The sequence below is a fragment of the Ambystoma mexicanum genome, chromosome 5p, assembly GCF_040938575.1.
Source record: "Ambystoma mexicanum isolate Mex_15411 chromosome 5p, UKY_AmexF1_1, whole genome shotgun sequence".
In the NCBI taxonomy this organism is placed as follows: Eukaryota; Metazoa; Chordata; class Amphibia; order Caudata; family Ambystomatidae; genus Ambystoma; species Ambystoma mexicanum.
The window spans coordinates 1,026,783,653-1,026,810,522 of NC_090930.1; the positions used below are offsets into that span (position 1 = coordinate 1,026,783,653).

General features: G+C 45.8%; 1 protein-coding gene across 6 annotated transcripts in view; it reads left to right on the top strand.

Annotated features, from left to right (window-relative positions):
* ACD (ACD shelterin complex subunit and telomerase recruitment factor) overlaps positions 1-26,870 on the top strand; it is a 1,158,043-nt gene that overhangs the window by 680,269 nt on the left and 450,904 nt on the right. For all 6 annotated transcript variants that reach the window (XM_069613510.1, XM_069613508.1, XM_069613512.1 and 3 more), the window contains one exon: positions 19,499-19,580. In XM_069613510.1, the coding sequence (XP_069469611.1) occupies positions 19,499-19,580 (82 nt within the window). The remainder of the gene's footprint in view (positions 1-19,498; positions 19,581-26,870) is intronic.

Consider the following 26,870-nt stretch of genomic DNA (forward strand, 5'->3'; position numbering starts at 1 on the left):
CACTGCTCCCACAATTTAATCTTCGGACCACTTTTCGACTAACCATGTCACTGGTGCTGTGTCCGAAGAGATATGCTCTTGACATTGCTTCTCCTCAAACCACACTGTCGGTCTTACCCAAAATCAATTATGGGGTTATGAAGCACCAACCAGGGTATTCCCAAAATTAATCCAAATTGAGGGCTGCTATTAAATCAAATGTACTTTCCTTTCTATGCCCCTGTCCACAAATCATTTCCAATTTTGCTGTCTGCTTTCTTATAGGGCCTGATACCAAAGGAGAACCACCCACTGACTGTACTCCTTCAGCCTTGCTTTTGTCACACAGAGGCAATCCTAACTGTTCCGCCAAAGTAATATCCACAAAATTACCAGTAGCCCATGGCCAGAACCTCCTGTTTTGTCAGAGCAAACATAACGTCATCAATATATATAAGTGGGAAGTCTTACCCCCCACTGTGTTTGCAACCCATCTGGGGAACTTGATCTCCATGGGGCCTGTCACCTGTGTTCCCCTTAAGGCCAGCCCATCTCTTTTTCCGCTTCCTTGGTAGTTCTCACACTGTCTCCACTTTTCTGTGGATTATTGGGACATGTACGTATAAAATGTCCTGCTTGCCCACAATAAAGACACAGTTTATTCACCTTACGTAGTTCTTTCTCAGCTGCTGATAAGGGCCCTCTTACACTACCAATTTGCATTGGTTCCACTTCACTTGTCCTTCCTCCTCTGCTTCTGTCTAAACGCACAAAAGGCCCCATTTCTGGTCTCTTTTTATCTCCTTTCCTTTCATTCATGTGATGATCCAATCTAAGAGCTAAATCAATCATACCCATGCAAGTGGTTGGTTGTGGTTCCACTTGAGCAATGGCATCCTTCAGTTCCTCATGTAATCCCTGGTAGAATAACACTGTCTGTTTTGCCGCTGGCCACTCGGTCTCAATTACCAACCTGTTAAATTGGGTAACATATGTGACTAAATCCCGAACTCCCTGTTTTAATCCCAACAGCTCCTTATCTTGAGCTAATGACACTTCTCTACAATCAAATAACCTGCCAAATTCTCCTAGAAAACCATCCCAGTTGTATAATAAGGGATCATATTTCTGCAGCAACGGCATTGCCCATGCAGCTGCATCTCCTGTCAGATATGAAATTACAAACGCTGTCCTAGCCTGAATAGATTTGAACGCAGTAGGTTTACACAAAAAATGAAGACGGCATTGGGTCAGGAATGTCATATACTTCCTAGGATCACCAGAAAACCGCTCTGGCGCTGCCAACGGTACACTACTGGAGGGTTGGACAATAACCGTGGGATTCTGACTCTGGGAACCTCTTGCCACATTAGCTCCTTCCAACGGTGTTCTCTGAGCTACCAGACCCTGTACCTGGGCCTTTAACGTGTCTGATTCCTGTTTTGCTTGTACTAACTCTACCTGGATATCCTGAAGCGCCTTAAGCACATCTGCCAAGGCCGGAGCGGTCACCTCGATTTGGCTCGGGTGGTTCTAAGTATCCCAATTTGGGGTTGGCTTATTATGTCAAAAACACCATAAGAGAGGGAAGTGTCGGCACTCTCCCCCGAACTACAGAAGCCAAATGAAGTCGACCCTCCACCCGTGGTTGGCACAGATACCTGATATTGAAAATACAGGATACCTCGTGGCAGCCAATGGGGGGAAGAGGGTTAGGGAGAGGTTGTGGACGGGGAAGGGTAGGTTGAGGGAAACCGGATAGAGGTTTAGGAAACACCTACAGTGGATAGGATAAGGGGAAACGCAGGGAAACAACCCTACACTGTCTGATATGTAGCTAGTAAACCAAGACACATAACACACACATAGATCACGAAATATGCCCCCTTAATACAGGCTGAATAAGGACCTTAGCTAGTGTAATTGTGCTCTCTGATAGCCTCTTGATGAGGCACATGTAGTAATTACCAGGACATAGAATACATGTATGCAAGCGTAAATGAAACAAACTTATGGGATATGATTCCCAACATGAAAAACATGACACATGGCCCTTTGAGCAAGCAGAAGCAACATAAACATTCATAGAACATGTAGGACCAAAGGTGTGAGTTCTACACCAACGGAGAACATATACATTGAAACATGGACTAATCAAAGTGTTCGGCCCATATGATATACTCCTCCAAGTCTTTCATATGCAACATTGCCCCACGTTAACACTCGGAAAGCAACAAAGTTATTGAGCACTTATCTGTGCGTCTGGGAGACTCGCAAGCTGTCCCAGACGAGAAATGATGACGCCTTGATAGAAGCGAGGGAGGCCCGTTCACAGAGTCAGCGCCGGTATGGGAGCAGAGCCTGAACGAAGCGACGCGAGTCCTCTTGTGTTTCCTGGGCTTCTCCGCCCATTCTTGCTAGGACCGCATAGTTCACCGTGTGCTGCGGAGCTCACATACTCGGAATCCTGAAGTAAGGCGTGCGCACACCGCACGAACCTCCGGCATGGCTTCGTCTCGTGAAACAATAAGCAACACCTGCCGTGCGCCGTTGGCCTGTGATAAACTGTTGTTAATTACTGACAGCTGGCCAACTTGCCTGGCAAGGACTACGAATGAACAAGGGGCTGCTGGGAAATATAGTTTATCCAGCCCAAGTACAACTACTAAGCTCTTTTCAGATTTAAACACCTCTTTTGCCTCCACCACCCCATATTCCTGACAGTTGTTAAGTTGTTGTCCTTTACTAAGATGTGATTGTAGTTTACCTCCTGATGGCTATCTTTTGAAAGATTCCTGTTTTGTTCTCATCTATCGTGACAAAGTCCTCCTCGTCTTTGCTTGTTTCTGTGCTTTTGTCTCCTATGACCACAATCCTGGGCTGATGTTTGAGAGTTTTTCTCCTTTTTTATTGTCATTGTTCTGCACTCTTGCAAGACTGCGCTGACGTTGTCCTCTTCATCGGTTTGAGCTTCGTTGATATAAAAGGAGGCGTGGTATATTAGATCATGATCCCCTTCTATGGTGGCCTTGTCCATGCCTGATAAGTTATCCATAGTCGACCCACTTTCCTGTGGTGTTTTATGAGGCTCTGTTCTATCTTTTACCCCTTTCTCCTGGTCCTGCTTCCATTCAGTCCTTTCAAACATTTTTGATAGTGGTAAGATATGAATATTTCTTAAGAAAGTTCTCGAGCCTACTGCCTTGTTCCTTGGGCACAATTTGATATTCTTTGATTTTTTTGTTTGACTCTTTATGCTCTACACCAGTTGCTCGATTTCCTTTTTGAGTCAAAAGACCGTCTGCGTGGTCCTTATTAGTCATGGTCGAATCTAAGGATATGTCTATTAGTGATCTCATGTGATTGATTTTGTGGTATGAGCCCATTGGCCAAGGTACCTGCGTCATGCCCCTGACCACTCTGAATACATTTAGTGTTATCCGTTTCATCCATAATGTTGCCATTTTGTGCTGAAATCGTTTGTAAGTTCAGAATTAAATTTTTCGTTGGAGTATTTTTCCAGGCATTCACGTTTCTTATAAAGCTATTTCGCCATTCTAACTCGCAGATTTCGTCTGCTATTGACACATCACTGACACTTTTATTTCTGGCTTTACCTCGTTTCCCAATGAATGGGGTTGAAACCATTACTCTTTCTAACATTGGATGGGACAAAGGTTGTTTTTTTTACCCGTGAAGGTGGTCCTGTTCCGTTGTTCGCTTTGTCTGTTTTATTTCCGAAGATTGGCAATCTTTGTTTATGGAGACGTTCTCTAGCCACACTTCTCTTCGTCCCTGTTGATTGACAAGTTGTTGCTGTCATTCCAGGACTTATGGTGGACCACAATGCACACCTGTTTGTCGTCAGCCAGGATTGTGGAGACGTCCTTATTTTTAAAATCACCTGGAATATCTCTTGGAAATGTTCCCATGTCGTTATTGGCTGTTGAGACATTGCCTGTTTCAAGAAGATGCTGTTGTACGTTTTCATGAACATTCTTATCTTTTGTATTCAGACAGGTCATAGCTGAAATATTCAATGCTTTGTTCTAGGCTTGAGAGATCGTTTTTTTGCTAATGTCCGTACATGTTGTTGTTGTTACCCCAACCAAACTGGGATTTGTCTCCAGCTTGCCATCACAGACTCCATATCCATTTCCATTGGTCACGTGTGAGATGGAATCGCGTTGAGCCGATATTCCAGAAGGGTTCACGTCTTTTGGACTTTCAATGGAATGCTCACGTTCGAGATCGTATTGCGTGATTTCACTTTCCCCAGTTGAGTGACTATCCGTCATAATGGGACGCAACATAGCCCTTTCTCGAGGCGTGTTTGTTGGCGTGGTTGATGGCAAAGTTCTCAATTCCAAATCTGTTGTATTCTCAGTGTCTCCTGTCTATTTATCCGATAGTTGTTGGATTTGATCCACACTTAGGGCACACGTTTTATGCTGTATGTCTGTAAGTGGACTGTAGGTCTAGGAATCTAAAACAGTTCCGATATAGCTTAAATCCGCGTCTGTGACACGGCGTGTTCAATGTATGTCACTTTTAGCTCAGCACAATTTGTCAAGCCTGTTGTTGCCGTATACGGAATATTAACTTCCGTGTTGAAAGGGGTGCTGTTAAAGCTTTGACGACAAGCTGTGGGTATTAAATTCCTCGCGCCAGACAATGCCACCATGCAGCTTGTTTCGACAACATCACTGTTGTTATTACTATGGCTCATTACGAGGTCATCCGCTTCACATGCTTCGCATGCTTCACTCACCGCTCGTGTTTTTGGCTTCCTCAGAGGAGATGTCGGGGACTGGTTATCACAAGCAGCTGTCAAACAAAGTTTCCCTCTGGTGTTTGGCCTCTTCACTGACAGATGAGAGGGAGCCTCCATGACTCCGCCTGACCTCAGACTAGACTCTGACTGGAAACTCCTGCCCAAACTCACATTCGCACTCTATAAATTCCTCTTATACGGCTCACAAGACTTCATGGCATATCTGGATCATTCACAGTCTCAAGAGGTCTCTCTTTGTCAATCCTCTGGGTTGTTTCTGGTTGATACCTTGCAGATGCTACAGATAGGTCTATGGTCCCCTTCAGAAGTTGCAGATAAAGGTGGAGATTTTATTTCTGTTGATGACCGAGCCAACTGGGTTTGCTTTTACCATTTTCCATTGAAGAGCTTAAGAGGTCCTGATCACCTCCTATTCCTATGGTCCTGATTTCTACCCCGTTCACCTTATTTCTGCTCCTCCTTTTGTTGTGTTCCTCAATTCTACAGGCTTGTTCCTCCTCCTATTGTTTGGTGTCTCACCCCTGCCTTGGACTAAGGGTGCCCTCATTTTCCTTTTTGCTGTTGCTAGCCACCGACTCATGTTGTCTACATTTTCCCACCTCATGATCTTCCCCTCTGACTAATTCCTGATGTTGCTCTACTATCACATCTTGATGTGTCTCTCCTATTACCAGCTGGTGTCTGTCTCCTACCCCTCCTGATGTCTCTTCTCTTCCTCTGTCTGTAGCCTTCTCCCCTCGTGCCGGACTCTCTCCATATTTGTTCTGCAGTCTTGTCCCTGAACCACCACTCGCTCGAAACTCCTGCGACACTCTCCTTCTCCAAAAACCCACACTCCCCGTCCTGGGACGTCCTTACTATATTCTCGTGGGTCCTCCCCTTTGGCTGGTCTAAGTGTTATAGCCTGCATGTTTGCCTCCTTATTAATGGTGGTGTGTGATTGATTGTGGTGGAATTGCTTTCCTTTCACAGGTGTAGCATATGTGTTAGCCTGTAATCAGAGCATCGGCTGGACTGTGGCTTTTAGACGCCAGTCTGCCTTCTTGGATGTATGGTCTGTATAATCTGCTCATTCATGTGGTCAACTATAGATATCAGAAGAATGCCGTCTGCAGCGGGACCACCTGTAAGTGTTGTCAGTGCTTTAGAGTTGTTGTTATGATGTCCAGCGTGTTCTCCTTTGCCTCTCTTTCTGACAACTGTTTCATCCGGTCTCTCTACTGTTCAGTCTTGGATGACCTCCCATTTCCTTCACCTCAACCCATCAAAAACTGAAATTCTCTTCTTGCCACTATCTTCCTATCTCATCCCCCTTTTCTTATGGTCTATTCTATCCTCCTACCTTTCTTACATTTCTCCTCATGCATGTAATCTTGGGGTTGCTTTTGATGCCCGTCTATCTTTCTCACAACATATTTCTGCGATTGCGCTATTGCTCATATCTGTCGCTATCATCTCTGCAACTTGCATCATATACAACCTAACATCTCCTTTCGCGCTGCCAAACTCCTTCTCTCTACCTCCATTCTCTCCCGACTCGATTACTGTTCCGCCGTTCTATTGGCTCCTAACTCTTGACATCTTGCTCCTCTCTGTTCTGCCTTTAATCCATCTAATTGGGTTCTCTTCTCTGTATCCCCTGAACCTCTATATCTTCATAACTTCTCTCCATCTTCTATCTTTCTTTTGATCCTTGTCTCCTCTTTCATTTTATCACTGCCATTTTTAAGTGCTAAGCCCCGTCTGTTCTCTCTTTTATCACTGTATTCCTCTTTGCGTTCTCAAATCTTGTATTTACTCTGTACCAAAACCTCCTTGTGCCCCTTCTCATTTCTGCTCTTCTCTTTTTGCACCCAAACTTTGTAAATCCCCGCTCCTGCCATTCAATCCTCTCCCTCGTTGCGCATCTTCCATACCAGGTTAAAAATGAATCACTTTTCCTCCCTCCCCCTTTCTTCTAACTCTGGATTGCTTTGTAGCTCAACATGTTTCATATTATTGTACTGTTTTATTGTACTGTTTAACTTAACTTTGTACAACACTTTGGAATAAACCGCTTTATAAATACCAATGAAAAATACCAATAAAATACAAATAAATATGAGTGTGTCCTGCCATTGAAGGGGGCTAAGTTAGGGCAACAAGGGGATCCTCCCCAAACAGCTCACCGGCCCTTGTCCACTAGTTCTGGGAGGTCGTTGGTCATACCACTAGAAGTGCCCAGAAGAAAGGGGGATAGTCGCACTCTCTAACCATCACCTGGCAAAGCTCCTGACTTTGCTTATTCTAAACACAATAAAGTAATGGACGGAAAGATTTCAGTCGATAATAAACTCTGGGGATTATTTTGGGATGCTTTCCATTCCATTTTCTTTCAGTTCATTTGTGCTATTAGAGGAAAGCTCAACCATATGGAACTCAATGGCAGCCCTATCTCCAAATGAAGTAGGTCAGCCCAATCCAATTGGCCATATCCCCACTTCATAGGAACACAAAAAGCCCCAGATGTGTTTTGACCTTGTTGAGTATTGTGATGAACCCAGTGGAGGCTATATGAGGGAGGATCACATGGGAAGAGACCACATCCGGGGAGATGGCATGGCTTCATCGGGTAAGACATGGTATCCCTCTTTTTCCCTTCTAAATGGCCTTACCATACATAATACCCTAATGGCCTATTGGCATACACCCACTCATTCTCCTCTAAAAACTAGAAAAAACCTTTTCCCCAAACTGGCCTATTATTGCACATCTTCACACATTTAAGTAAGTATGGATTGACCCGTTAGTGAAGCTGAATCACTGGTTTGGGTTCCAAGGGTTGACAATAGCGCAGAGATTGGAACACTGCCTCTATTAGCATCCGCCGACCTGGATGCACAGGGTAGCGTGTACTCGCACCCTTTAGGGTAAAAAACCAAACATTTGTTCCACTGGAGATGTTCTCTAATGGTCTGTGTCGCGGAAAACAGAAAGGAGTGCAAGATGCCAAGCGTGACAAGGCGGAATGACTGGAACTCTCCTGAGGATCCGTTGAAGGCAACAAGCGTGGAAAGGAGCCAACAGAAATCAGGGAAAGAGGCGCTGGGAAGCAGGGAGGCTAGGAGCAAGGTTACAAGGAAAGCAGAAACTGGAGCGTCAGTGCTTGCAGAAAAGAGCGAAGCGACGCAAGAAGCTTACCGCCGGTCCGGTTCTTATGTGAATAGTATTGCGTCCAAGTAACATGAGTCATTCTGGAACACAGCATCCATCTTGGGAAACACTAGACCGGGTACCAAATCTTTCAATTTTGAAAAAATGGCCCGCTATCTTTCCCATATAGATGTCTCTTTCTACACTGCTGCCATAGCGACCATGTGTGACTGATTCCTAACACATCTACTCATTCTCTTTTATGATATGATATTTTATTTGTATCGCACTGGTACACAAGTGTTTCAGAGCGCGACTAGGCAAGGGAGGGGAACAGGGGAGAACACAACACAACAACAATCCTACTAGGCCCAGTGACATTGAGAACGCGCAAGTGCATGGGAAAGGGAAAAAGGGAAAAAGTGCATGGAAGGGGGAGAGTGGAAAGTACAGAGCAGAGGGGAGCAGAATAAATCATAATAAATTCAAATAAATAGAACATTGAGGCAATGAACAGTTGTAGTGCAGCCAGCAAGTGGCAAGTTCTGTGTTTAAGGCAGCAGACTGGGTAGTCTGATAAGTGCAGAAAAAGAAGAAAATAAATGGGGGGGGGCTGTATGGGTACAGAATACAGTCCCCGCGAGCCAGTACAGGAGGGTGGCAGGGTGAGCAGGTACCTGGGCCCATGGGACAGAGGGTGGGCAGGTGCACAGTGCCAAGAGAGAGCAGATCAGCAGGGGAGAGGGGGAGGGAAGGCAGAAGCAAAGAGGAAGGTCTTGAGGTGCTTCCAGAACCGGTGATGGTTCTCCTCAAGTTTTAAAGTGGCAGGGAGGCTGTTCCAGAGGGAGGCCCCAGCCGAAGATAGAGATCTACCCCCAGCACGTTTCTTTGAAATACGATTGACCCGGAGGGAGTAAGAGGTAGCGGAGCGAAGAGCTCGAGAGGGGAGGTATTTGCGGAGGGATAGCTGAAGGTATTTTGGACCCAGGCCCCAGAAAGCCTTGTGGACAATGCAGAGGGTTTGAATGCAATCCTTGCATTCACTGGGAGCCAATGGAGTGATTTCAGAGCTGGAGAGATACGATCCCAGGGCTTGAGGCCAAGGACAAGTCTCGCAGTCCTGTTCTGGATAAGTTGCAGAGGGCGGAGAGCAGAGGCAGATAGATTTAGAAAGAGGCTGTTATAATAGTCCAACCTAGGGAGAACCCGTGCTTGGCAGACAATGAGCTTCTGAGGGAAGGAAAGGAAAGGCAGAGTACCTCTGAGGAGGTGCAGTAGGAAGTTTGACTTTTTAGAGACCTCAGAGATATGGGCGGAGAAGGAAAGTGTGGCGTCGAAGATGACCCCGAGGTTCTTAGCCTCGCAGGTAGGGGTAGGAGGAGGGCCAAGGGAGGCCGGCCAGAGAGTGAGGGAAAAGGATGGAGATGGTGTGCCGATGTGGAGGATCTCAGTCTTGCTGGCATTCAGACAAAGGTCATTTGCGCACACCAATCTTGAATGACAGTTAGGCATTCAGAGATGAGAGAGGGCGAGGAGGTGGCCGAGGGCAGCCTGAAAATGAGTTGAGTGTCATCAGCGTAGCACTAGAAATTTGAGCAGAAAATGGAAATGCAGTGGGCGAGAGTTGCCAGGTATTGGTTGAAGAGTCAGGGTGAGAGGTTAGACCCCTGGGGAACCCCACAGGTGGAGAAGCAGATAGATGATAAGAAGGACCCCAGTTGGACCTGGGAGGGCCGATCAGAGAGGAGTGAGGTCAGCCAGGCCAGAGCCTGATCAGTGATACCCAGGTTATCACAGAGACGGTCGAGCAGGATGGTGTGGTTGACTGTGTCGAAGGCAGAAGAGAGATCAAGGAGGAAGACAGTGAGAATGTTAGAGTGCAGGTTGGAGAGCAGATCTTCACGGATGTTCAGGAGAGCAGTTTCCGTGCTTCTGGCCGCTCTCAAGCCAGACTGGTGGTCATGAAGACAGCCAACAGAATCTGAGTGAAGGTTAAGCTGAGAGATGGGCAGCTTTTCTAGGAGCTTGCCCAGAAAGGGGGTAATAGAAATTGGCTGGTAGTTAGCCGGACAGGAAGGATCAAATGTGGGTTTCTTGAGAAGAGGATGCACAAGGGAGTGCTTCAGAGGGGAGGGGAAGGATCCTGAGGCAAAGGAGTGGTTGCAAAAATCAGCAAGGGCCGGGGCAAAGGTGTCAATGTGGTCCTTGATGGTTTTAGAGTAGCAGGGATGAACCTGTTTTGACAAGGCTTTCATAGATCGATAGATCGAACTTGTCTAGCGACCTTGTCAGGGAAGAAAATAGGAAAGGAAGAGAAGGACGGTGGGGGGTGGTTAAAGGGGGTTCTGCAAGCACAGACTGAGAGGGAATAGAAGGGGCAGGGAAGGAGAGGGTGGACAGGATGTCCTGGGTTCTTAAGATTTAGTGTGAGACAAGGGCATTGCAGAGAGCCTGGGCGGCAAGAGGAGGGGTGGAGACTGCCGCAGGGTTGGCAAGCTCCTTGCAGATTTTAAAGAGTTCGGCCGAGTTGTTCAATGCCGCAGAGACACAGGCTTGAATGTGGGCTCTCTTAGTGCGGACAGAGAGTCGGTATTGCCTTTGTAACAGGCGACAGGCCAGTTTGTCAGAGGATGAGCAAGAAGCCCTCCATGTCCTCTCAGTTGCCCTACACTTACGTTTAAGTGTAGCTAGGTCGGAGTCATACCAGGAATTACACTTGGCTTTTGACTTCAAGCGGATCCTCATGACAAGGGCAAGAGCATCAGCATCAAGAGTATCAGAGGTAGAAGAGTAGAGAAGGGACAGGTTTGCGTCAGGGTGTGAGTCAGCCAGAGGAGGAGGAGGGGGAGAGAAGGTGGCAGCGAAAGCCTCAGCTGACACACGCTTCATTGGTTGGATGTCCGAGAAAGTAAGTGGCAGTGTTGGGGTGGGGTTGGCTTGGGGGGAAAGAAAGTGAGAGATGGGAGGAGAGAAGGCAGTGGTCATTCCAGGAGAGAGGAGTGGTCAGAGAGCTAGAGAGGGTGAGGCCAGGGGATATCAAGACATCAAGTGTGTGTCCGGCAGTGTGTGTTGGGCCAGAGGGGAGGATAGTGAGGGAGAGGGATTCACAGAGTTTGCGAAAGAGCAGAGATGAGGGACAGGGAGAATCGAGGTTGATGTAGAGAATAGGGAAACTCCTTTGTCTAAACCGATAGACCAATTCTCCATCTTTGGTCTACCTTGTGAAACTTTTGAAAATACTTATTCAAGTTGTCGGAATAAATTTACAACAATGGACTCCATGTTCCAGAATTCTCAAAATACTGGGACAAAGAAGATCAATCAAAGAATGCAGATTAAAGGAGGCCGCAAGTCCAGCAAGCACTCTAGTGTTCGCTTGCATGCACCTGGGCCCAGGAAATTCAAAAGGCAGAAGCGGAGAGTCTGCAATGTCTGCTACTGGAGGGAAGGTGCTGAACCTCTCTGGGAGAACCGAGAATGAGAAAGGCTGGAGCCGGTGTGGTGGAGCCAGGAGGCTCACTGACAAAACAAGAAGCTGCTGCACCGGGACATACTGCGGGAACACCAAGAGCCAAGGAGGGACTCCTGGGCATTTGCAGGTGACCAACGGCAGCGCTTCACTTACCAGAGCTGAGAAAGAATCAGACCAGACTCGCTTAAGTCGCAAGAGATGGAAGAATGAGGCAGAAGCAATCACAAAAAGCGGGAGAACTCAGGAACGCCATTCAGAGTCGTTGAGTCCGCCCAAAGACAACGGGGACCCCGGGGCCTATCAGCGGCCATGCCAAATGCAGATAATTGTATGCAACATAAGTGAGAGAGAGCGCGAAAGGACATATTATTTAAAAGGAAAGTAACCACAAACAAAATCCTTACAAATATATTAATGGGTGTAGTGCAAGCAAATAGAAAACCTGAGTACAATAATATATCAAGACTATACAAGTTGATAGGCAATTCTGGAAAAGGGCAGAGGCCCATGATTACAAGTGTGTGAAAACAGAAGCCCTGGAAGGAGAGTATACCAGGGCAGGAGGGTATACCAGGCAATTACAAGTGTGTGGGAACAAGAAGCCCTGCTAGGAGGGTATACCAAGCCATAACGGGAAGTGTACAAGATCCAAAGAAGTCCTCGGGTAATATCGGGACTAGACAAGGGATTGCGCTAACCAGGAGACGAGAAACCACCTTGGTAGAAAGTTATGCCAGGAATCTTGACAGAGATAAAGGTACACAGTCAACCAAGTTCTTTTGCAAAGGTGACTGTTGGCCAAGAAAGGCCTAGAGAACTGTTATTTGTGAAACACTCAAGAACAAAGAAGAATCCAGGGAAGAGAACCACCCTCTGGAATAAGGATTGTTGTTCTTGTAGAACTTTTGTGTTAGAGCTATTTATTCCTTCTTTATGTTAATGTTAAAGGTATTTATATAGCGCACCGTCATCAACTGTTGGCAGCTTCAGTTTGTTTTTCACTGTGCGCTGAGCTTGCGTGTGCATATAGGATCGAAGCGAGTCCTTGCATGCTGTTGTTGCAATCTATGTGTTGATTGTTTGTTGTTGCGGTGTGGTGAAGTCCATGCAGAGAGGTGGTTGTGTGGGTTTTTGTGTGAATTAAGTATGCAAAGATTTGAGATTTTGGTTAGTGGGTTATATGTCTCATAATCCTTGTAGTTTACTATTATCTATAATGTTGTCATGCTGGGTAGGTATATTCTTTCTCTTGGTTTACTGATTGTCTAGAGTCTGGGGTGATACTGTGGCTCGTTCCAGAAGATAAATTGTGCTTAGCACCCCAGGTTCTGCGAGCATTATCCCCTAGTTCGATAGAGGTGGAATATTATCATTCACCAGCTCCTTTCTATATATTTACTGTCGTTAGTCTATTGGTGTTATATTCTTCTGTTCTCTTTCCTGACTGTCTAGTTTCAGGGGCAGTGGTGAGGCTGGCCTCCAGCTAAGTTATTGAGCTTAGTACACCCAGGAGGCGAGCATAATCCCTGCTTTGGTAGTGGTGTTTTATTATCATTCCCCACTCCTTCCTATATATTAACTGTCGGTGGTCCATTGTTGCCCGTGTTTACAAGGTGGGTCAGGTGCTATTGCTAGGTCATACCTTGTGCTCCCCTCTGATTGATCTGTGGGTGTTCTTTGGTATGATTCGATGTGGTTTGTCTATTAATTGATAAGTGGATATGTTACAGATCTGTATATCCTTAATTTCATAAGGGTTGATGATTTAGGGAATGAGGGTAGGTCCTTCTCTTGGCGTAGTTCCCCTGTGTACGTCCTTATGGGCATTCTTTCTGGTTATGGGGTAAAGAGCCATGATTTGAGGAGTTTCCTGAATTGTAGGTGATCTCTTGTGTTCCGTATGTTCTTTGGTAGTTTGTTCCAGGTTTTTGGGGCGAGGTGAGAAAAAAAAGAGGATCCTCTGAGTTTTCTCTTGTTGTATGATTTGGGTTCCAAACGGATGTCGCTGCTGGATTTGAGTGGCCTTGTAGTGTGTACGTTTAGTTTTCTTCTGAGGAACTCTGCACCTTGGTCTTGGATTACTCTGTGGGTAATGCACATTGATTTGAACTTGATCCGCTGTTTGATGGGTAGACAGTGTAGCGTTTTCAGCGCTGTTGTGATGTGTTCTCTTCAAGGTAGTTTAAGGAGCAGTCTGGCCGCCACATTTTGTATGAGTTGGAGTTTATTTAGGAGTCATTCAGGCATGCTTAGGTATAGGCTGTTGGCGCAGTCTAATCTGGACATGATGAGGGCGATGAAAGTAATTATTTTGTTGGTGAATGAGAGGAATGGTAGGATCCTTTTAACCAATCGCAGGAGAAAGAAGCATTTCTTGATTAGGGCGTTAACTTGTGGCTCTAAAGTGAGTTTTTTGTCCATCAGGACTACCAGGTTTTTTACAGTCGATCATGGGGCTTGGGTTTCACCAGGTTCATTTGGCCATGGGATGTAGAGGTTGTTGTCTCTGTTTTTTGTGATGATCATTATTTCTGTTTTGCCTGGGTTGAGTTTAAGGTAGTTTAAGTTCATCCAGTTGTATATTTCACAAAGGCTGTTCTAAAGTGTTGAATTGTCTCCTTGTGAGTCTTGTATTTTGTAGATTATTGTGTGTCGTCAGCGTAGTTGTAACAGGTGAGGCCATGTCTTTCGATTTTAATTAGCTGTGACAGGTAGATGTTGAATAGTAGTGGCGAGAAGTATGATGCTTGTGGGACTCCGCATGATGATTCTCGTGGGCTTGATTTGTAAGGTTTCATCCATATTGTTTCTGTTCTGTTTGTTAGGAAGGATCTGTTCCAATGTACTGCGTTGTCAGTGATTCCGATTTCTTCCATTCTCATGATTAAGATGACATGGTTAACTGTGTTGAATGCCGCAGAGAGGTCTAAAAGTATCAGAGCCATGCTGTTATTTGAGTCTGCGTTCGCTTTTAGATCATCCCAGATTGAAATAAGTGCTGTTTCTGTTCCTCTCATCAGCCTGAAACCTACTTGTGCCTGGTTTGATAGGTGGTTTTCTTCTATGAATTCTTGGGTTGTTTTATATAAGAGTGTTTCCAGGAGTGTAGCTGGGTACGGGATGTTGGAGATGGGTCTGTAGTTGGAGAGGTCCTGTATGTTTCCTGTTGTATTCTTGAGGAGTGGTTTGATGAATGCTGATTTGAAGGCTTGAGGCACTCTTCCTGTTGTGATTGACTGGTTGAGGACGTTCCTTTAGTATTCCATTGTTGTTCCTTCTGCAAGGATTGATTTGTAAATGTCAAGGCCGCGGGGGTCCGCGGGGAGCCCGATTTGTTGCATTGATTTACGAATTTGAAGAAAGTCTACACTGATATGTGCAGGAAGTTTCAGAGTTGTTCAGGTGTTCCATGCATCGGTCAGTATCTTCAGTGTAGTCGTTGCATGGTCTGTTTTCTATGGACTGTTGGATGGTAAGATTTTATTTTTGAAGTGGTCTGTGAGGTCACTGCATAATTTCTTCGATGGTATTGGAGTGTTGTTGCAGCCGGGTCGGTGTTTTATTTCGTTTATGATTTTAAACAGTTATTTTTGGGTGTTTGGTGCTTTGAGGATTCTGTTGTTGTAGTATTTCCTTTTTACTTTTTGCTTTTTGTATTTCCTTTTTGTACAGACGGGTATGTTGTTGAAGTTTGAATTTTTTTCCATAGTCTTTATTTATCCTCCATTCTAGTTGTAGTTTTTGTTTTTTCCTTTTCATGGCGCCTAGTAGTGGAGAGTGGAGTGAACCATTTTGCTGTTGCTCTTTTACGGGATGGATTGAAAGGTTTTTCTTTTGCGATCTCGTCGATTGTTGTGCTAATCCAGTTGTGAAGTATATCTATTTTAGTGTCTAGGTCAGCTTCGCCCATGGTTGTTGTTTGTGGGTTAGTAATGATAATGATGTGTTATTTATATAGCGCTTTATCCAAAGCGCTCCAAAGTGATCTCCAGTCATTCCGTTAGGTTGGAGTTTTTTATGGTTCTCCAGTTTCTTTTCTTGATGATTGGTAGTTTTTTTTTCTTGTTTATTGGGAAGGGCAGTGTGATTATGAAGGGGATGATGAGGTGGTCGCTCCAGAGTATCTGGATCGGTAATGCTGTTGTAATTAGTTTTCTGTTGGTGAAGATTACCTCTGCTGTATGTCTTGCCATTTGGGTTGCTCCTTTGAGCAGCTGATGTAGTTCCATTGTTGTTAGTTGACTGGTAAGAGATTTTTGTGAGGTTGTGGTTTCTTCATCGAACCAGATGTTGAAGTCTCCAAGGATAATCAGTTGGTTACGCTCGATAGCTGGGTTGGTTATTGCTTCTATGAAGTTGTTTATGAAGGCTGCATCGTACGTTGGTCGTCTGTATATCAGTATGAATTTCAGGTTTGTTCTGGGATTTGTTGATAGATGTATGATTAGGGATTCACATTTGTGGATGTTTAATGGGTCTTCCACTTTATTTTCCAGGTGTTCCTTGTGCATGAGTGCCAGTCCACCACCTCTTTTGGGTTTCCTGTTTACTTGGATGCACTTGAAGGTATCGGGAAGGCAGTTATTGAGGGAGATCTTGTAGTTGTCATCTAGCCATGTTTCAGTTACGAAAAGGATGCCAATGCCTCCGTCACTTAGGAGGCGTACATTTCGGTGGCGTGTTTGGACATTGATCTTGCATTGATTAGATTGAGTGGATCTTTTTGGTGTCATTTGGTTTATTTTTTGTTCGCGGTTTTGGTTTCTGGGTGTTCAGTTGGGGTGCTTTTAGGTTGTCTCCGATCGGTAGAGGTTCTGTGAAGGCGGCTTTGTCGTTTAATCGGTCTGTGAGATTGATAATTGGGTTGCTGACTTCTATTGTTTCGTCATCTCTTGTCATTTGATGTGGGTATCGATAGTGTCCATCTGTTCTTGTGAATATAGGGAGTAAGGGGGTTGGGTCATCCCATTCTCTTCTCTGTCTCCTCTTCTTTTGTTCCGTTGTTCGGGTGTTTTTTTGAGCCGTGTGGAAATGTTGGTGTTTTTGGCATATCTAGGTTTTTTGGTTGGTGTGAGGTACGGTGTAAGATATAAGGATTTTTCTCTTGCGATGTTTGTTCTGTCGATAGTGTTATTTTGCGGGGTATGTTCTGTATTGAAGGTGTCTTCTGCTGGGGGCGGTTGAGCTTGTATATCCGTGTTATTTGTACGGTGTTTTTTTTCTCTTTGTCTGCATCAAGTTATTTTGGTCTTAGGTGGGAGGAGTTGGTCTGGGTGTTAGGTTTATTGGGCCAGTGTCCGATTGTGGTACCTCATGCCAGGCAAGTGTTGATTTTAATCCTAAAATGTTCTGTCTGGTTGTTTCCGAGGGTGGGTCTTTGGTCGGTCAGTTGGGTATTGGGTCAGTGGGGCTTTGTTCTGTCAGTTGGTTCTAGTCCTCTTAAGTTGTTCTTTCTGGATGTTTTTGAGGGCGCGACTTTGTTCAGTCAGGTGTGTATGGCGCTCCTCTGACAACGGGAGGGCTGTCCTAGGGGGTATTGTACATTAGAGGGTTGGGCGTATGGATTGGGCTAATGCTGCAGGTAACTGGGAGGGGATTATGGTAGTAGTTACTGGCTTAGGTGCTTGCTGGATGTCTTAGTTGTCAGGCTCTTAGGATTCAGTTGTAGGAGCTACTGATAATACTTAGACGACTGAGGGACAAGAGGTGGAGAGTTTAGAATTTTACAGTTGTTTTTCAATGAGATTAGATTCTTGTGTGTGGGGTATCAGAAGTCCGAAGCGATGTAGGTTTCCGCAGGAGCCAAAGATGATTGAACAGCTTGATTTCTGATCCTTGGACAGCAGCGGGTAGGTTTGGTTCCGTAAGGCAGGCAGTGATCAAGATTGATACATCAATCTATCGGGGGGGATTTTGGCTTCGAAGGATGGCAGGGGGTGATCAAGTATCAGGTTGGGGATGCCTGGGTGACAGGCAAGGTGTAGGTTTGAGGGAGGTAGGTGGTAATTAACGCCCGGAGGAAGGTTCAAGGCTAAAGGTGGCCAGCAGCAATTAAACACCTAGACTGGGAAACCTACGCAGCAATTGAACACCTAGGCTGGAGTACCTGGATAGCGGGAGACGCTCCGGCTTCACTGTGTGGCAGGTTTAAGTTATGAGGTGGAGCTGGGGAGAGGTGTCTTTCTCACAGTGCACGTTGATACAGGAGAGACATTTTGGACCTGAGAGTCTTGTATTGAGCGGGAGAGGCCTAGGTTTCCGAGTGCAGTATATTACAGGAGATCACACTGAGATACAAGTTCTGTATAGTGGGAGAGAGGCCTAAGTTTCAAAATGTAGTTTCAAATGTAGTTCAAATGCAGTTTCAATGCAGTCACAAATGTAGGGAGCCCACCTAGAAGGGTGCTGTATGGTGGGAGAGAGGTCTACGTTTCAAGTGCTATTTCAATTGTAGTTTCAAATGCAGTTTTAGTGCACTTTCAAATACAAGGGCACACTTGGAAGGGTCCTGTATAGTTGGAGAGAGGCCTAAGTTTCAAATGTAATTTCATATGCAGTTCAACTGCAGTTTAAAGCAGTTTCAGTGCACTTTGAAATACAGGGGGCACACTTGAAATGGTCCTGTATAATAGGAAGGAGTCCTAGGTTTCTATTGCAGTTTCAAATGCAGATCAAATGCAGCTTAAAAGTAGTTTCAGTGTACTTTCAAATACAGGGGGCACACTTGGGTCCTGAATAGTGGGAGAGAGACCTATGATTCAATTGTAGTTTCAAATGCAGTTCAAATGCAGTTTAAAAGTAGTTTCAGTGTACTTTCAAATACAGGGGGGGCACACTTGGAAGGGTCCTGTATAGTGGGAGAGAGGCCTAAGCTTCACAATGCAGTATGGTGCAAGAGGTGTGTATGATGGTGTCAGTATATGTTGTAGATAGAATAGTTTGTTCCTACCTTATCCGTTGATGCTGGTTGACGGCAGCCTACCTGTCGTGGTTTATATCAGGGTGCTGTGGCCTGTTGCAATTGCTGGTTTGGTGAGATGACTATGCAGCCACTGTTGGTTGGCTGTAGTAGTGGGTCTATGGATTAGTATTGCACTTCCGGTTCAGGGCTAGGTAGGCGGAAAAGTGCGCTAGTTACTTGGAGGTGCCACAGGAAATGGCGGAACAGTGGTTCGGTTTGGAGAGTGTTGGTAGCAGGCCCGAGGCCTCTTCTGCTGACAACTGCAGACACTGACAGGAGTTGCTACTTCGGGTGTCGCCCTTTGCCTTGGGCCCGAGGAGGAGGAGGATGATGAGGAGGAAGAGGATTACATGCACAAGGGTGAGCTAAAACAATTTAGACAAGCTGGCTAATAAAACAATTTAAGTCTATGGGCCTAACACAATCCCTCTTACCTTGGGGACCACCTTGACGTTGCGAGGGAGGCCGCGTGAGTCTTGGGCCTAACGCAAGTACAACCGATCAGGGGAGGGAGGGGGATGATGATGAGGAGGAGGTGGAGGAGGAGGAGGAGTACATGCGCGAGGGTGCGCTAAAACAATTTAGACTAGCTGGCTAATTAAACAATGTAAGTCTATGGGCCTAACACAATCCCTTGGGGACCACCTTGACACCTTTTACCAACCAACCATGGTCAAAGACATTTACCCTTCAACTTAGTGTTAAGTTTATAGTGTGAGGGCAAGAATAGAACTTTGGACACAGGACAATTTGATTTGGACATTCTGACGCAGACATCCTTAGCTTTTGTTTAGGTCAGGAAATTCCTCTTAGAACAGGGTCAGAGAGGCATTTTCCCAAACCCTTTTATTTTTAATAAGTCTTTAACTAAAAACATGGCTAACTTGTGTCCGACCTTCATTTCTGACTCCTCACAGTATCTTAAGTGAAAGGACATTTTCATTTACCTGCCCCAGCAAGTTACACATCAACGTCTGTACCAATCAATCCTTTTAGGAGAACCACCCCTAAGGATTGGATCTCTCTATCGGTTCTAACCTCACAGAGCTACAAATTGGGGTTTTGGGAGGACTCAATTCATACTCATTTGTTGCCGTTAGTATGTGCATGTTCATTTGTAACAACATTAGATATTAACTTTGAAAACATCTCTTTCCAGACTGACAAAGATGTATTTTCGGTGCCTATCAACTGGTTGATGATTTCTCATGAGGAAGAGGTGGCTCTTGCTAACCTGCAAGGTGAGTGTGTGTTGCAGACATTTTTAGGATGTCAGATATTGATGTGTATGTTTGGTCATATGTTTTAATCGTATGCTTATTGTGAGGTTGGCATCATGGAAGGAGACACAGATTCAAAGTTAAACTATCTTTTATTAAAGAAAATGTCAAGATGTATAAGGCCCAACTTGCCCTATTCTAAGATGGTATTTCTCGACCTAAATAAACTAAGGAAAGTCAGTGTCAGTAATTTCAAAGTAAAAGTCTGTCTGTGTCCAAATCTTATACTTGCCCTCACAAATAATACTAAGCAGTGATTCAAACATAGAGTTCTGAGCTGTTTTCCAGCTCTGGCTTATTCCTCAGCTTCTTTTTCCCCCAATGTCAGTAGGTTCAACACAATGTTCAATTTACCATCACATACACTTGAGGATAATACAGTTCCACACTTTTGCAAGGATCAGGGTTCCCTTCCCCACTTTCAATACAGCTCCAGGGTAACACAGTTCCAAGGCATCCATATTTAGGGTTTCCTTCCCCAAGTTCAATGTTCAAATATAACACAAAAATAAATATCTTGAAGCTTTCTCTGTACAGTGGTTTTTCACAAGACTTTACAACTCAGGGTTCCCTTCCCCAAGTCTGATATTCACCATCTGTTGTTTTCTTTCTTTCGCCACAGCAAACTTCCTTGTTATCCTTTTCAGGGGTTCCTTGGTCTTGGTGCACTTTCAGACCACACAGTCCACCCACTACAGGCCACACAACCAGTAACTTCCAGGTTTCTTTCAAAGTTCAATAGTATGATCAACAGGCAGTTTAAGTCACAGAGTCGGCTAATCACACAATAATACTATGCACGAACATGCCTTAATGCAATGTTAGAACAAAAAGAATGCCAAAGCCAGTACTCAAACAGGCTCACAGCATAAAAAACACTGAGTAAAAAACACTGAGGGCCCAAGTACCTCCCCGACCTATACATTGAAAGTGATGCTGCTGAACACCAGGTCACTTATTAAACATGCGACTGAAGTAGCTACGCATACTGAAGAGCGCAACATAGATATATGCGCTTTCACCGAAACCTGGAGCCACGAGGCCGCCGGCCATCTCAAGCCCTGGCGCTACCAGATGGGTACAGCATACTGCCGCAGGATAGACAAGAGGGTGGGTGGGGGAGGTGTAGCTTACATTTTTTTTATCTGCTATCAAAATTTGGGAAGTTAAGCCAGAAAACATTTCAGGCACATAAATAAGTATAGATAAAAAGGTATCAGTACTAAATGAGCTCTCAATCTTTTATTTTTATATAAGAGCACCCGTCACAGGAACTCGTTTTCCTGCACAAATGAGTAGTTAGTGTTCTTATCTATACTTAAACCTAATACTAAAATGATACTACTGGGTGATTTTAACTTATGGCTAGTTAGCGATTTGGACGACACTGCAGGGACTTTAGAGACTGCACTTGATTCCTTCGGATTTTTACAATTTGTGAAAACTCCCACACACATAAATGGACACACATTAGATTGGGTAGCCTCAAACAACCTGAATCTATCCAATATCGAAATCCTTCCTTGTCCATGGTCAGACCACTCCTGCATATATTTTCAAACCTGTATTGACTGCTTTAGAAAGAAATCAGATTGACAGTAGGGTCTCAAGGCTAGTTGGAAATTTTAGGGAACTAACATTACAAAATGTAAAGCCATGGGCCGCGACCCTAGCATCAGAGATCCTTAACATAGAAACATTACATGACATCACCAATACCTTTGTCAAATCTCTCGGGGATGTCACGGAAGACTTAGCACCATTGAAGGAAAGATGCTGCCAAGAGAGACCTAGAGGCAATACTTAGTTTAACAAAATCCTTATGGAACTAAAAGCCAAAAAAATAAAATGCTTCTACGCTTGGAGAAAAAATCGGCATCTGCTTATTTTAGACACCTATAAAAAAGCAGCAAGGATTTTCAAAACAGCGCTCCTTAAAGCTAAGAGGGTGTCATTTGACGACGGAATCATTAATGCATCCTCGAACAGCAAGGAGATATTTAAGAACTTATAGGAGTTCTTAAGTTCTTAAATATCAGGGGTTCAGGGATCCACCCGCGAGACCCAGAGAAACGGATACAACTACTCCAGCCAACCCTTACCATCCCCCACCGCCCGTACAGCCACAACTAGGTTCCACGAGGCTGTGGAACGGACAAGATACCACCAATCACCACACAACCGGGTGTATGGACACTAGCAGCGGCGCTAGTCATATGGAGGGGGTGAGGAGCATGCAAGGCTATTAAGGGAGCGGGCGGAGGGGACAGCTAGATCCTCAAACGGCCTCGAATGGAAAAACGGGCACGTCCTTCCTGAGGCTCAGGGTGTACAAGCATCCCGTCGGGTAAGATTACACGAGCCCAACCGGTTCAGTCCAGGATAGAGATGACTAACGAATACCATTAACAATTTCCTTCTCTGCATACACCTCTCAAACTCCAAACCAAACACAACCACAAACCTCTAGCGCAGCAAACCGCACGAACTTCACCACACTGCAACAACAAAACAAAATAACACATAGACTCGCACATCAGCACACGACGACTACCGGCCGCATACACCCCAGGACCAGCCGACGGAACCACCGGGCTGAGACTGCCAACAGCACATCACTGCAATCTTGCACTTTTCCAGCCTCCACCCAGTAACCCACCCTCCCCCCCTCTTTCAGAGCCGCCAGAGCGCCAGGGGACCACTCCGGTGGTGATAGTGCGCGGTACAAATGACCTTTAACATTAACATTAACATAACATTAACAAGAACAGCCGAAAGGACCCAACAAAGACCCATTACTAAAAAATAAGGAATGGTGCACCAATATTCAGTCAGCCATCACAGATAAACTCGAAAAAATTTTAAAAAAGTCATCGAAGAAATAAAAGCTCTCCCTGAACAAAGAGATGCAGCTTGAGTTCTGTGAGATCACAGCCAAGGCTGATGCTCAGCAGATTTTTAATTTTGAATGGATTGTGTCCTCCAACGTATTCCTCATCTTTGACATGTAATGTCCAGCTTCAGCTGCTTCAGAACATTTTTCGGCAGAGGGCGACCTGCGTCGATGGCGTCGAGTCGATGTCCCTCGAAGGCCTCCGTCGAGGGTGACATCATCGGAGGGTATATGTAGCATGCACAGCGCCCGTTTACCTCAGTTCAGTTTTTCTGAGACAGCGTTCGCTTCGATAACAAAATTCAGCGCGCCTCACTTTGTGACGGTTTGTTGCAAAAGTCTTCGATGTGTCTTCATCTTTGACTCTGTCAACACCGAAGTTCGGCTTCAGAAAATGCAGCGACTGCGGGTCCAAGATATATCTTTCCGACCCGCACCGTATCTTCTTGTGGTACTAGGGGAGGATTCCGGTACGTCGAGTTGTTCCAAGTCTCAGTCCATGACAGGAAAGGCCTTGAGGGAACGGAAGGGGAAACTCCAGGTAGGAAAACTCCCCAAAACCCTGCAGCCCCGACCTGCTAAGCCTTCGACCGAAGAGTCAAGAGGTGACTCTCCTGGGAGGAAGAAGGCCAGGCGCTCTAGGTCCAGAAGTGGCTCCCACCGCTCGTCGTCATCAAAAAAGTTGAAGAGAAGGCACCGGCGGTCGCCTTCGTCGACTTCTTCGTCCGATGCCTTCCCCGAAAGGGGTAGCTTGCCCTACAAAATAATCTACCCTGGCGGAATAGGAAGCTTTCCCATCGGAAATGCTGAACATTTTTGAAAAACAAGTTTGTGCTCCTATTGAGCCTACGAGGGAAGCCGGTAAGGATAGGTCTCGCCTGAAATCCTGCGTGCCCTTGAGCCCAGGAAAACGGCCTGACAAACATCAGGAGCCCTTGAGACCCGATCATAAGCAAAAGGAAAGGTTGAGGTCGAGGTTCTCGACACCATCAAGACCTCCGATGCCGGCAGTGTCTTCGACGCCCGCCAGGCCCTTGACGCCAATGTCGACATCAACGCCAAAACCTTTGACGCCAGCTGCACCACATACGCCGGCTGTTACATCAAAGCTTAGCACCCATCCTTTGTCGGTCCCAATAAAGTCTTGGACGTCATTGAATCCTGTGACTTCCAGACCTGTAAATATGTATACTCCTCTTCCCAAGAAGGACTTTTTCAAGTTACTCACTTCAATTTATGAAGATGAGGAATGCTTTGATGAGGAAGATGTGCTTTTTGGGTTGCAATATGGGACACCCAATTTGCCAGAATGTTTTATATCCGAGGAGTCCAGAATTAAGGACTTGTATGACATTTTACAGTCTGCAAGTGGAGTTGATACTTCACCCGAACTTTACTTTGGAAGGCCTGAGCCTTGTGAACATGCAGACGCTTCATACAGACAACTCATGTCCAAAGGTGTAGAGTACATGTGATAGAGTAGAGCACCACTCCCTTATGAACAAGATGATCTAACCAATATTTTGGATAAGGGTCCGCAGACTGACCCTGTTTTGCCCTTCCATAGGGCCTTACAAAATGGGGTGGCTAGAAATTGGGAAACTCCGGAGGCCAATACGGCAGTTAATAAGAATCTGACAAAATACCGGCCCTCCAGTAGTGACCCTGACTGCCTGTCAAAACAGCCCACTCCGCAGAGTCTGGTGGTTCAAGCAGCTACGAACACATCAAAAACGGGCAGCGTATGGGATAGGGACGACAAGCGTGTAGATGGATGGGCAAGAAAGGTATTTGTCTGCAGGCAGCATGGCACTGAAATCTGCCAACTCCACTTGTGCCCTGGCAACATTTTCATACACTCTGTGGGATTGCATTTCTATGGCGGCAGAGTACATTCCCGAAGGGGAAGAAAAGGATGACTTCTTAGCTATTGTTAGGGATGGCAAGGAAGCTAATTGTGAATCCCTTCAATCAGGTCTGGATACTGCGGAATGCATTCAACAGATCCATGGCTACCAGCACTGTCAAGTGCAGATTTGCATGGTTGATGAAGTCGGGGTTAGCACCGGATGTGCAGTCTAGACTTCTCAACATGCCTTTTGACGGGTCTCATCTTTTTGGCTACAAGGCTTATGAGAGCCTTGAGAAGTTGCAGACCTTGAAGGCTGCGGCCATATCTTTAGGTGCCACTGTTAAGCCACCTCAGCTTTTTTGTCCTAGTGGACAACCTTGGAGGGGTAGATCTTTTCGCTACTACTCGTCAGTTGGAAGGGCGAGAGGAATGGCTGGTCAAAGAGACAAGACTTCCTCATGGTAGACGAGGTAGAGGTGCTAAGCCAGCTCAAGCAGCAGCCTCCTTATCATCGGCCTCTGCAGCAGACACCACAAAACCACTCTGAGGTCTTGAGTCACAGTTCACCAGTGGGGGGCTGACTGTCTCTGCATCTAGTAGAACCGTAGCCCACAGTTACTGCTTTCCTTTTATAAGAAGACCTCAGAACAATCCACCTGGGAACCGCTCTTTGATGGTTCTGGATCCGCTCCTTGTGCATGGAAGTTTTAACCCTGCTAGAGAATGGTGCTATAGAACCATTACGTATAGTGGACAGGAACAAGGGATGGTTCGCCACATATTTTTTTTATCCCCAAAAAGGACGGAAGACTGAGACCCATCTTGGACCTACGATACTTGAACAAGTTCCTCAGGGAGGGCAAGTTCAAGATGGTCACACTTCTCAGATCCTTCAGGCCCTCCAACTTCAGGATTGGTTGATGTCATTGGACCTTCAGGATGCTTATTTTCATGTGCCAATCCATCTCAAGCACAGAAAATACCTGAGGTTCGCAGTTGGCAGTTCTCGCTTTCAGTTTTGAGTTCTGCCTTTCGGGCTTACCACCGCCCGAGGGTTTTCACCAAAATGATGGCGGTAGTGGCAGCGAATCTCAGGAGAGGGGGGATTCATATCCATCCCTACCTGGACGATTGGCTGATCGGGGCACGTTCTCCCGAACAAGTCTTGCATCATCTCAAAGCCACCTGCCACTGTCTACACAGAGTAGGCTTCTCCCTCAATTACTAGAAGTCCTACATGACACCTTCTCAACAGCTCCAGTACATTGGAGCTGTACTAGATACATCCTTGGGAAAGAGCTTGCCAACCAAGGTGAGATTTCAAGAAATTCTTCAAATTCCAGAGTGCCCAGAATCTTCCAGCCTACGCTTTTTTGAGGTTGCTCGGCCTAATGGCATCCTGCATCTTTTTGGTGCTAGAAGTGTTACGCTCACCTGGACCCCACAGGGGTGTCGATCAGACTCGGACAGCTGCGGTCTCCGTCAACGTGATGCGTAGTGCAGAGATGACTGTCTGGACTGGCCCGCCTAGTCTTGTCTGCTGGACCCGAAGAAGTATCTTCCTGCAAGTGGAGACCGGGATTAGCCACCTGTGGATTTTAGTGATGGCCTCCCAACTGTTCTCGTTCTCCCCCACTAATCACCTCCGCTATCCCCTTAGTAACCTCACCTTATGTTTTTAAAAGATGAGCTCTCCATCCTGCGTGTCTTGCAGGGGCGCATAGATACCAGTTACTTCACTGGTTTGAAGGCGTTGGGAGAGTTCCGGTAAGTATTGACTCCAAAGTCCCAGGCGGGATTGGCAGCATCTAGTTCAAAGAGTTCAATGTGCCCAATGTTCACTCTTGTCCCCTTCCTTCCTTAACTTGCAGCTGAGTTCGTGAAAGAAGGTCTTGTGGCTGCTGATGGCGTTCAGGTAAGAGTCTGTGTTACCCACACTGTCCGGTAACTATTGCATGCGTTAACGTGTTGTTTTTCTCCCTCTTTAGAGGTGCGGCCTATGAAGATGTGGAGAGTTATGGAATAATACCGCTGGTGGTAAATCAGGTAAATCTATGGTGGTAAGAAGTTGTATTTGTTGATTCCCTTGGCTCACCTTGTTTTTCTTGTGTCCCCTAGGTGCCGGAGTACGGCGAAGAAATGATGGAGACCGAGCCGGATCGAAAGATGCTGTGAGAACTGGTGAGTATGGCGCGGCGCTGGAGCTGGCGAAGCGACGCATGCAGAACTGAAGTTCTTTCCAGGTCCGGAGATGCAATGGATCCAGAATCAGGTGAGGAATTTGAAATAAGTTTGTTTTCTGACCTTGTCCTTTTCTTCCTCTTTATTCAAGGAGCTCCGGTTTCGAGGCGGGCGTGGCAGAAGATTGGATGCTGGCTGTAGGCACGGTGAGCGTCACACTGCTAGATGCAGACTAACGCGAAGTGTGTGCTGTTGTTCGGGCGTGGTTTTAATAGCCTCCAAAGTAGTCCCAGGTAAGAAGTTCCCCAGAACCACACCCGAGTAA